This window comes from Lissotriton vulgaris, chromosome 7, assembly GCF_964263255.1.
Source record: "Lissotriton vulgaris chromosome 7, aLisVul1.2, whole genome shotgun sequence".
Classification (NCBI taxonomy): Eukaryota; Metazoa; Chordata; class Amphibia; order Caudata; family Salamandridae; genus Lissotriton; species Lissotriton vulgaris.
The window spans coordinates 1,625,094,941-1,625,107,210 of record NC_141695.1 but is presented as its reverse complement, the minus strand read 5'-3'; the positions used below and the strand labels follow the sequence as shown (position 1 = coordinate 1,625,107,210).

Here is a 12,270-nt window from a genome sequence, read left to right as displayed (position 1 = left end):
AAGTAACGGAGATCCCAGCAGATCTGTGGCTTCTATTAGGGTGATAGAACTTTATCAGGGGACGTAAGTAGCGGGGTCCCTTCCTGTTCGAGATTTTTTGGAAGATACACATTGCTTTAAAAGACACTCTCTTCCTCACTAGAAGGCAGTGTAACTTGGCAAGAGTTGTCCCAATGGATGTCCGCCTCAGGATATTAAGCAGCAGACGGGCTGCTGCGTTCTGAACTCTCTGAAGTTTTGCCAATCTACCCGGTGAGATTCCTAGATATAACACATTAAAGTAGTCTAGCCTGGACATAATCAGGGCCTGGATTATTATCACCCAGGAGAAAGTTCTCAGTGGATAGTCCCATCCCTTCTAAACCACTACTCTAACCACTAATGACCAAAGTAAGACATCTAACCTTACAGGGTAGTCTACCACAAACCACAACACCATTCATCAATCTGGAAAGAGGTTTTAGTGTAGACATTCATTTTACACAAACTACTACAACACACACCCAGTAGAAAGGTCTTAGCGGACAGGCCACTCACTGTGTCACAAACCACAAGCGAAATTATTCTTCATTCTGGAGAAAGGTGTCAGCAGAGAAGTCAGTGTTGCAAACCACTACTACATTGAGCCATCACCCTAGAGAGAGGTCTTCATGAACAGATGAACTTATTGCAAACTACAACTGCACGCATTCATCACAAAGGAGCGAGGTCTAAACTACAACTATACTGAACCATCACTGTTGAGTGAAGTCTCAATGAGCAGCTTAAACTGTTGCAAAGCACTACAATACACATGCATGAGCAGGGGGCGTGTCAGCGTAGAGGCTAGTTCACTCATAAATGGTACACCGCCTTAAAAATGATAGAAATACCTACATTCAGTAGTAAAGATAAAATGGTAATTTAACTTATGCAGTGCCTCAGTACATATCTTACAGTGTCAGAAACTCTCATGAAACACTCACACTAACTAGATGGTCATTTGAGATGTCATCAGTGACATCAAGAGTGATCTTACTGACCATGTCATGAGTGATGTAATATGTGAGGTCATAAGCAGTACATTGTGGGGGTGGGCATAAATTAAAGCTAACTCAAGCAACTATAACTGCGGAATTTCTATGGTTTTGTGCGTGTAAAATCTGAACCTAATGTCCACATAACCCGTAACCTTTAGTTTTTTTTCAGTGAATATATGTGTGTGTATGTATATATATATATATATATATATATATATATATATATATATATATACACACACACATTTTTTTTATTTATATATGTGTGTATACATATATATGTATATATGTATATATATATATATATATATATATATATATATATATATATATATATATATATATATATATATATATATATATATATATATATATATATATACACACACACACACACACTTTTATAGCTCTGGTTATATTTCTTTTTTTTTAATGCACATATACATTTACACACACAAAGTGTCTGCTGTGACTGAGCCGAGATTCCCATCTGAATATGTGATGAGTAATGTGGCCCCGTCTCTCCGGCAGTGATGATGTTTCTGTGTGGCCATGTGATTCTCCGTCGGTGCAGCTGCTCCCCTCGCCTTCCTTTCTTCCAAGCCAGGCTGTCATGGCGACTCCCAACAATGTTACTCCCACCAACTGCAGCTGGTGGCCCATCTCATCCTCGGAGAACGAGGCAGGGAAATGCACAGACGACGAGGAGACCCCCGAAACCATGGACCCCAGCCTCAGACCCAAAGACAGGCTGGTCCTGTACCACTGGACACAGTCGTTCAGCTCTCAAAAGGTAATTCCTACCCATGGTACAAACGGATGTGCACTGCCTGTTTGTATATGTTTTCTGTCATTGAGGTGCTTGCTGCAGGGATGCCGGGGAGGGCATGTATTGCAGCTTCAGTGGCAGAGTCTTGCGTACAGGAAACAAAAACATGTTTTTAATTTGAAAGGATTATACGGTGTGTGTGTTTTCCTCCAGGTTTGTTCAAGGATGCTGTGGTTTTGCTTTGCAATGCAGCACTGTGTCTTAATTCCTTTTTTTCGGAATAATTGTCTTTATAGCGGTTGCGGCTTGAGTTTCATTTTAAAAACACGTATCTCTTTTGTGGTATTTCGAGACCACTAATGTGTGTCTGCAATGACTCTACCGGAAACGCCGTGTGCGTCGGCATTTGTGATATCTACGAGGAATAATGCACACACGAGACTCGTTAAGAGGAGGGGAAGGAGGCACGTGATACATGTATGCTTCCGTGCGTATTTTACCAATGTTGACAGAGTGGTACAGGGGTGTGTGTATATGTGTGTGGAGGATGGGGGGGTTGCATGCCGGCACTGCGACCAAGAGAGGCCGGGTTTTAACAGTACACTGCAGCAAAAAACCTGCCGTCCAGCCAGCGAGATTTCCGAGTGCCCTTTTAATGCACGAGCGTGCCTCTGGTGTTCAATTAAATATTTAGTTAAACAATTGTAAATGGTTGCATTTTAAAGCAAAGCGCATCTTCTTACGAACACTCGTCAGGATGCAGTTGTTTTATTTATGTGTTGATACGGTGTCCCCCGCCGCCCCGACTCGCGCACGCACGCGCAGGGGCCCACGCCCCTCGTTTTCCCTCTCTCTCATAAACCCCATGTTACGGCGTTTTGCTTACGCTAGCAATTGTTGAGAACGTGGCTCGTTAAGCGTAAACCAGGTTGGCCCTTTTTTGTCAGGGGGGTAATGCAGCCTGTCGTGCAGGGCTGGTGGCTCCGTGAGCAGAGCATCCTCATACTGTGCGTGAGCAGCACCACACGGCCAGAGAAGACGCTCTGCAGCAGCGTGGCTACGGATTATTCCCTGAACAACCCCCACCCCCTTCCTCCTCTTATTAGCTGGATTCTGCAGTTAGCCCGGATTTACTCGCTTGGCCACACGCTGTGCATTAGGCCACATCTGCGCGCCAGCGGCTTGTTTCTTCTGTAAAGCTATTAGGTTTATTACGAGCCCACATAAGGCAGGTGCACGGGCTCCTTGTTTTCTACAGCCTACTGGGCTTTGGAAAATTCACTTTCCCAGTGCTGGCCAGTAAAGAGTTAACTAACATAAGAAGACCTGATTCGCTCCATTCAAGCTCCACCCCTTTCAGGATAGCTCTGCCCTTTATATGTGTAAAGAGACCCTTGAAAATAATAACGCAATTTGGGAATAGAGACTAGAAGCCTAATGCGGGGTTTGTTGCTAGGTGGCATCTCGTTTTCCAGTTCTGATAGTTAAATTAACAGCTCTTTGCATTCTGGGATTTGTAGTTTCCTTTTTCGCAATGTAAAAAAAAGCTAAAGAAATTGCAACATGCAAAGTTTGTTGACCACAAGGCCTGGGTAAAGGGTTCCTGATGACATGGGTAAAATTGGAAACTACACCTACTACATTACTTTTATTTTAGAATCTACATTTATTTTAAGGTTCCCTTCCTAACGCCAGGCTTTTCCTTGTGAGGCCTGGGGAAGACGCTTAATGTGGGTCCTCTGGACGCTAATTTCGCATTTGTAGGTACTGCAAGAAACTGCTTCCAGGTATAAAAAGAAAACGTGCTCAGCGATAGAGAAAACACCTTATTTTCCCTCTAATGAGCATGGGTTTCAATTACGCATCAGTAAATACATTTTACTAAAGGAATAATGGGGGTCCTGCACGAGAGAGCTCCCTGGTGCCTAATAGCACTCAGCCCTCTTGTCAAGGACCTTTGTGTCAAGGACTCTCCATCTGTCCCTACTTCTCTTGTCAATCCATCCTCTTTATTTCTCTCATTCAACCACCATCCTTACTCCCCCATTCATCCATCATCTTTACTTCAATTCATCCTTCTATCTTTGCATCCTTCCCTCAATCATTTCATCCATCCAGCCACCTCTCATCCCCATCCCTTCATTCCTTCCTCAACCTCTGTCTCCAAATCATCCATCCATTTCTCCAGCTTCCAATCCATCCATGTATCTCTCCATTCACCCATCTCTCTATCAATCCCTCCGTTCCTTCTTTCTTTCCTTTTGTGCTCTCTTGTGCGCTTTGGTTCCCCTCACCCATAGCTCCATCATGCATTTTCCGCTAGTGTCACCAAACAAAATCACAGTAAACATAAAAACAGATTTAGAGGTTTTATGAGAGCACACAACCTAGTGGGCACCCCCCCCCCCTAAAGGTTCATAAGTGTTGGGGTTCGTGATGCTAGTGCTTAATTTGAGTCTGTGGTTTCTGGTGCTCAGCACAGGCCCTTAATGGTCAACACTGGCGCTTGTGACAGTTTGCCACAAGGTGGTGCTGTCTATCTAATTTGGAGAGGACCACAATAACAGTTAAATATTCATTCAATTTACATTAAGTGACTATTACCTGCCGGCGAAGCCATTATTATAGCTCTGTGGTCTTGAAATGGTCCTAGTTGTCACACTTGTAGGAGCGTGAGGGTTAGTAATTGTGTTGCTACAATCAATTGCAACATGACAGAGGCAATGTGTGGTGCAAGCTGCAGTGGCCTCCTGACAAGAGCCCTGGCACTTATTTTTTGTTACAAATTAAGCACTGCTGAATGCCCTTCCAGCTCAGAACAACAAAACAAGGGCCGGACAGTATTGAATTCGCGACAGAGTACACAGACCTAGTGTAATAAATCACTGGGTTGGACAACCATTTGTATTGACTGACTTATTTTTTATATAAAAGTTTTTTTGCAAGAAATTTTTAGGCATCAAAAGATACACCACAACATTCATAAATATACAAGAACAAATTCAATGGACTAAACAAAAATTGTCAAAACAGTGCAAAAAACAAAGGAATTGTCATACATAAATAACATGGACAACTGTGAAAAGGCCTCAAATTAGTCACTTTACAGAGGCTCCAATCCTGGATACAAAATAGACAAGGGGAATGTTATGTTTAAAAAGAAAACCTCCTTGTGACAACCATCACGAGATACACAATAGATACCACATCAGGTGCTAAGGCTAGGAACAACATAGGAACAGTTAAACAATTCCAAAGTGGGTTTTGGTTGAATCCTAGCGTGCCCTAATAATTTTGTATCTCGGAGGTGAAAACGTTGACGCGTTTCGAACCCAATATCATTCGACGGGTTCTCCTCAGGACAGGGACTGGGGGGTCGTTGTCACTTATTAGTGAGATGGAGGGGTCACTCCCTTGACAGAGGGCGGAGTTGCCGCTGAACAAGGACGAGGTGCCGGCCGTGATCTATTTCTCGGTGTGTAGATCTGGAATCTTTTTTAACGTGGCGATTTGTTCAAATTAAGCGCGTGGGAGGCGGCAGCCGCCGCACGGGCTGGCGTGTTCTCGGCAGAGAATACGAGCTGCAACGGTCCGGCACACAATGACTTCTGAGAGAACAAGCTGTCTCTCAGAAGTCATTGTGTGCCGGACCGTTGCAGCTCGTATTCTCTGCCAAGAACACGCCAGCCCGTGCGGCGGCTGCCGCCTCCCACGCGCTTAATTTGAACAAATCGCCACGTTAAAAAAGATTCCAGATCTACACACCGAGAAATAGATCACGGCCGGCACCTCGTCCTTGTTCAGCGGCAACTCCGCCCTCTGTCAAGGGAGTGACCCCTCCATCTCACTAATAAGTGACAACGACCCCCCAGTCCCTGTCCTGAGGAGAACCCGTCGAATGATATTGGGTTCGAAACGCGTCGACGTTTTCACCTCCGAGATACAAAATTATTAGGGCACGCTAGGATTCAACCAAAACCCACTTTGGAATTGTTTAACTGTTCCTATGTTGTTCCTAGCCTTAGCACCTGATGTGGTATCTATTGTGTATCTCGTGATGGTTGTCACAAGGAGGTTTTCTTTTTAAACATAACATTCCCCTTGTCTATTTTGTATCCAGGATTGGAGCCTCTGTAAAGTGACTAATTTGAGGCCTTTTCACAGTTGTCCATGTTATTTATGTATGACAATTCCTTTGTTTTTTGCACTGTTTTGACAATTTTTGTTTAGTCCATTGAATTTGTTCTTGTATATTTATGAATGTTGTGGTGTATCTTTTGATGCCTAAAAATTTCTTGCAAAAAAACTTTTATATAAAAAATAAGTCAGTCAATACAAATTGTTGTCCAACCCAGTGATTTATTACACTAGGTCTGTGTACTCTGTCGCAAATTCAATACTGTCCGGCCCTTGTTTTGTTGTTTCAAGTAAGAGTGGCCCAGGCTGGTCAGTGACAGGGCCCAAGCCTTCCCCAGTTTCCCCTTCTTCCAGCTCAGAAAGCAGGCTCCTAGCCTGCAGGGTAGCGGGGAAATGCATGACGGGCAGAGCGGCCCTGTAGGTCTCTTTAATCTTGCCCTTCTGTGAGAACTACCCTGGACACCCTCCATTTTCATATTCTATACACAGTTTCCAGCTGTTTTTCCACTCAAGCTCCATCCCTTCTCCTTACTTTGCACAGAGCACAATTTCGTCTTATAGGTTTGTTATCTAGAAATACTACATCATGTCGACATTCCCCCAAGCCCAGACAGAGTCGGCTTACTCCATGTATGTATACATGTATGTGGTATTTGTATAGCGCAAACCTAGCCAAATGAAAGTACAGTGCTCTACAGAGTCGGAGGCAAAGGTGTGTTTGATGTGGAAGCTCAGTTCTTTGAGTAGCCAGTGACTGTTACTTGTCATGATGTAGTGTTCTTTAGAGAACAGTGTCTGGCTGGTTCCACTAACGTTTTAGAAGTGGCAAAAAATGCTGTGCTGTCAAGAATGTAATCCGCACACAGGGGCATAAGGCAGGACCCTGCAACCCTTGTGGTGCAGGGTTTCCCCAACACTTCAGGTGCCCCTGGTCCTTAAATGGGGTCCCATTCGGACCATTGAATATCTGTGAGCTATGGGAGACTGGGGGCCCCTCAACACATTTAGCAGAGGGGCCCCATCATTTTGCGTTATGCTACTGATCGCACAGGTATACCTGCTTTCACTACTCCTGTGCATGTTACGTTCTTGACAACAACCACTCGGCTTGGACGCAGGGCCGTCTTAGCAGCATTATAGGCCCCAGGCAAAGCAGTGCTCTGGGCCCTGCCTATACAACCACACACAGCAATAAAAATGTTTAACGGAAAATTAGTGTTAAATTCTGGTCTGCATGGGTCCCCTATGCACGTAGGGCCCACGTCAACTGCCCAGCGCGCCTATGCGTTAAGATGGCACTGCCTGGACGTTAAAGCAGTGGGCTTGGTATTGTGGAAAGCTTTGGTAGGTCAAGAAGTGCACAATCGCTGCTGACAGTGACAGTAGGGGGCACATCTACAAGAAAGTGCCGCAGCGCAGCACCGCAAGCCCTTTGGCTGAGCCACGCTGCGGCCCTTTCAAAGTATAGGAATGCAACATATTTTCAATAGTATGTCGCATTCCTGTGCTCTCCCCTTCGCTGGCGCACAAACAGCTGCCATGCGCCGGCGCAGGCACCCTTGCACCATGGTGCAAGGATGCCTGGGTTATCAGGAGATTGTTTTTGTGCAGGAAGGGGCACCTTCCTGTACAAAAACAATCCCTACAGGCCTTTTCCTATTTCAATGCGTGCTGTAGAAAGCAGCACGCATTGAAAGAGGAAAAAACGAGACGAAATTAAAACATTTCTCCTCGTTGCGCCTCGCTACGCCACCCATAGGGTGGCATAGCATCCTAATGCATTTCCCGGTTTACAATTCGTCGTAAATCTAGAAATGAGTTAGGTTCCATGGATGTTGTGCGGGAACACCCACAGCAACACAAAGTGTTGCGTGTAAAGGGGCCGTATTTACAAGGAAATATAAATATGTATTTGTAAAGCGTGAACTACTAACCCCTACAGGTCTCAAGGCACTGGGGGCCGTCGAGGAAATTAAGTGAGCTATTGCCCGGAGTCACATGGTGCTGAGCTGAGCTGCTGCGGAAGCCGGGGATCAAACCGCGAACCCCGTGCTCCGAAGTCAGCTGCCCTGGCTGCTGCACCACACAGGAAGGCTTTTTCGGTCCTTGTAAATATGGGGCAGTAAAATGCGCCATTGGTGCGTCAAAAAAAGTGACGCACTGGTGGCGCTAGGGCAGCCGCGGCCGGCAGTGGGAGGAAATGCAGGGCGGTGACGTGGGGAGGGGGAGGGGCAGGGTGGGGGGTAGTAATGTATGGATTACGGAGTTTTACAGGTAGGTAAACATTTAAATAAATAAAACGAATTTCGTTGCGCGCACTGCATCGTATTTTGGGATGCATTGTACTCAACGAAATTCGTTTTATTTATTTAAATGTTTACTTACCTGTAAAACTCCGTAATCCATACATTACTACCCCCCACCCTGCCTCTCCCCACGTCACCGCCCTGCATTTCCTCTCACTGCCGGCCGCGGCTGCGCTAGGGGCTAGTAAATCTTCCCCTAAAGGGGCACCTCACACCGCTGAAGAAGTGAAAAAACTGCTGAATAAAAAAGGCAAGAGGCTGGCCAAATAAATATAAAAAATGTGATTCCCTAGGTGGGATCTCAGTCCCATAACATGAGAAGGTAAATGCCCGCTGCATTTACCATATGAAATGTATTACGCGGAATTGCTGTCTGATGCGGATGAGTTTAATGTTTCTGAGTTTACCATTTTAAACAAAAACATAAGAAATTGTAAAAAAAAATGTAACCTGTACACCTTAATTACAACCATGAGCCTGACCTTTCTTCATCAACAGGTGCCGCCAGACCCAGTAACTCAAGTACCATCTATTAGGCAGCATCCTACTCATCTAGGCCTCGAACTAGCCCCTAGCCCCTGTACTTTCTCCACTGCCTTGTTCTACACATTATTGCCTCTAGGCACCGTGGCTTTAGATGTGCAGTTTACTAAGTGCTGCACAGACTGTTTCATGAAATGTGGGTTCCCTTGAAGTAGTACTGCTTGCCACTCCACTTTTTTTGATTTCTCTGTCGATATGACCCTGTTCAGTGCGCCAAACATGGGGCATTGTGTGGGCGAAAACATACTGAACAGGAGATACTGCTGCAGGAAAGAATGGCGAGGCTCCTGGCTGTCAGCAGCAATGACTGCTAATGGGCTGCTATGCATGGCCAGAGTGCTAGAAATAGGAGAGGATGTGGTGCAGTGGACAGAACTGGAACATGGGACCCGGGTTCGAGTCTCGGCGTCGGCCCAACATCCTGTGATTCTGAGATAATCACTTAATCTCCCTGCGCCCTGGACATCCTGGATACCCTCATGGATGATAAGCAGCACTATTTAAATACATCTACAGTATATTATAGAGAGAACCAGGTTCGAGTCCCAGCGACGGTTCAGCATCCTTTGATTCTAGGCAAATTACTTAATCTCCCTGGGCCTACCAACAACAAAAATTTAAAAAGAATAATTCCTTATGTAAACGTAACTGGTGCTCATGTAAAGAGCTCCAATACCTTCGGGTTGAGTTCACGCAATACAAGGCTTTAAGTGGGTCGGGTCTGAGCACGGCAGTGTTTTAAAGGGGGCCTCGAAACAGGTCTCTATCGGGCTCTGTTTTGTGCCTTGGCACAGGTCATCAGTTTTTTTCCCCGGACTGTAATGACAGCAGGCACATCAATGTCTGCGTGCTCACACTGCTCACTTCTCACTAGTGGAGAAGTGAGGGCATGACGTCATGTCAGGTGAGCGTTGTAGGCAAAGGGAAATTCTTTTAGGAGAGTAATTTTCTCTCTGGATTTCCCTCCTCTTTTTGAAAATCAGGAGCAGCAACATTGCTGTGGTGTCACATGCAACTAACAACCATTGACAAAGCCAATAGTCCTGCCTTGTTGTAGGTATGTTACTCGTTGTATCATATATATGGATGCAATAACAGAAACAGCAATATACAAGTCCGGCAGCACACTATGCTAAGCACAGAATTTTTAGCTTACGTGTTTTTAAGCCACGCCCTTAATTACATTTGCCACGCTCCTTTGAGTTTTTTCATCCCACTTAAAGCCCTGGCGCTATATAAATCTGCAAAATAAAAAAGTAAAAAAAAATTCTGCCTCCTGGCTCTGGTTGCTGTTTTCAACACTGTCTGGTGGCAACAGTGAAGGGTACAGTCTTGCTCTGACACGAAAGTTGTGGGATGGCATGGAGGAACTGGCATCGCAGACTGGAACTGCTAGCCAAATAAAAAGTCAAATGACTTTCTGAATAGTGGTGGAAACTGGTGGCTAGGGTGGCACCAGCCCTGACAGATGGAACCGGTGCTGGCTCTGCATGCTGGCAAGAGTGGCTGAATCAGTCTCAGAGGTACAAGTGCCCCCAATCTGGGCTTTGTTTTACCATAAATCCAATGACAGCTGGGAAGAATAAATGTGAGTTAAATATTTAAAGCACACTTTGAAACAGCAATTCTTGATATCTGGAGTCAGTTATATGTTTTAAATAATTTCTTTTCGAATTCAGCAGCGTCCTATCACCCGCTTTTTCATTTTTACTTGAATGTCTGTGTATAGTCCCAGGTATGTTACTATTTATTATTTTGTAACCAAGTAGGGATGGGGTTTTCCATAGTTATCTGTAACTTCCAGCTTAGTAAAGTGCTTCAAAGCCCTTTTATGCCACGCCTGCGCTACATAAAACATAACAAGCATTGCAATGGCTCTAGCTTTAAAGGAATGTTGTATAATGTTGTACAGTAATGGGAAGCATTCTAAGGAAATAGCATGGGGATAAATATGTATGTATGTTGAAGAAAATAACTGTAGAATAATATTGAAGTAGGTTAAAAGGTCAGATGAGAGTTGCATTCTTAAGCAAGACTCAAAAAATGTATGTAGAATACTGTTCTCCTCCCATCTGTGGTTCAACCAGAGAAAAACAAGCACAATATCTATTTATTTGAGACCATTTTACAACATTGCAGTGCCATGTGTGTGCCCCTGAAAGTTCAAGCTCAGCAAGCTGGATAAATAAACAAAATGATCACAGCTGCCTGGTAGGCAAGGACATTTTTTGTGGAAGCATACAACTTCAGCCCAATCGCAACATGTACTCCAAGCTCCCAACATATGGGCAAAGCCAAAGCCCCTCTCCAGTGATGCACACATAATTGAGGACAGCTGAAATGTTCAGCCAGACCATTAAAATAAAACAAAGTGAATAAATAAAGAATACATTGTTGAACATTATGCTTTACCAATATCCCATCTTTTAGTAGAAGGAAAACATTTAATATTATTATTGTTATTTATAGTAGGCTGAATTATAGTGTGTTTACTCAAAATACGTTTCCTCGCTGTCATTGCAGTGACCCCAATTTATAAACAAAACAAAGGTCTATATTTTAACCTACATAGGTTATGCTATGCCTACACATGGTGGTAATTCTAAAAGTATAAGATTTATGCATGCAGACCTTACACATACCATAGTGTAAATGAATACATGTATGGAATTCAATTCACATAAATTCGTGTCTTATGGCCCGAACATTATGTGGCCGCAGAAATTGGCTGCAATTTTTGTGTGTCTGTTCTAGTCCTAATTACTAATTAGGAACAATGGTAGCTACTGGTAGGTACTCACGTGTTAGCTCACTATGTCATTGTTGGCATTTTCCTGATACAAAAAAACATGGCCAAACCCCCAATTATGTGTAGTTTGTGGAAATGTGTGTCAAAATAAAGTGATATCAATCTAAAACACTGAAAACTCCAGAGCCACGTTATACAAAGGAGGTTGAACATACTCTCCTACAAGGTTAAAACTGACTTACGGAAACATATCACACCTATCTTTAATTTTAATAGTGTCTGTACTCGTTTAAAACAACAGTATCATGTTTAGACCATCTTAACCTGAACAGCCAACATGTTTCATTGCCGATTGCTTTGTGGCAATTTCATCATGGCACAAGGACACTAATCCACCTCGTGAATGCACTGGACCAGGTACTTCCCAGGTGGAATCCGACCAGCAAGCAACGGAAGAGAGTCACAGAGGGTCACAAAGCACCAGCGGCGTCCTTTATTACAAGGGTTGGTGACCCTCTGTGACTTTTGACAGCATGAGACTGATGTTAGACAGAGCGTGACGATCTACACAGATACAGTTATTCAAATCACTCAAATCAGCACACATGCAAATTTTCCCATTCGATTTTTGTGCCAAAACAATAGGGCTCAGCCAATCTGATGCCTCTATGCGTTCACAGATCCCATCTGAACAAAGTTAATCAAGTTCTATGGTCAACACCTCCTTCATAGCTAATGGAACCCCTC

At 44.1% G+C, this 12,270-nt stretch overlaps 1 protein-coding gene across 1 annotated transcript in view; it reads left to right on the top strand.

Annotated features, from left to right (window-relative positions):
* The first annotated feature begins 1,602 nt into the window (after positions 1-1,602).
* GDAP1L1 (ganglioside induced differentiation associated protein 1 like 1) overlaps positions 1,603-12,270 on the top strand; it is a 425,118-nt gene continuing 414,450 nt past the window's right edge. The window contains exon 1 of the mRNA XM_086932567.1: positions 1,603-1,812. Coding sequence (XP_086788693.1) covers positions 1,633-1,812 — 180 coding nt within the window. The 5' untranslated portion in view covers positions 1,603-1,632. The remainder of the gene's footprint in view (positions 1,813-12,270) is intronic.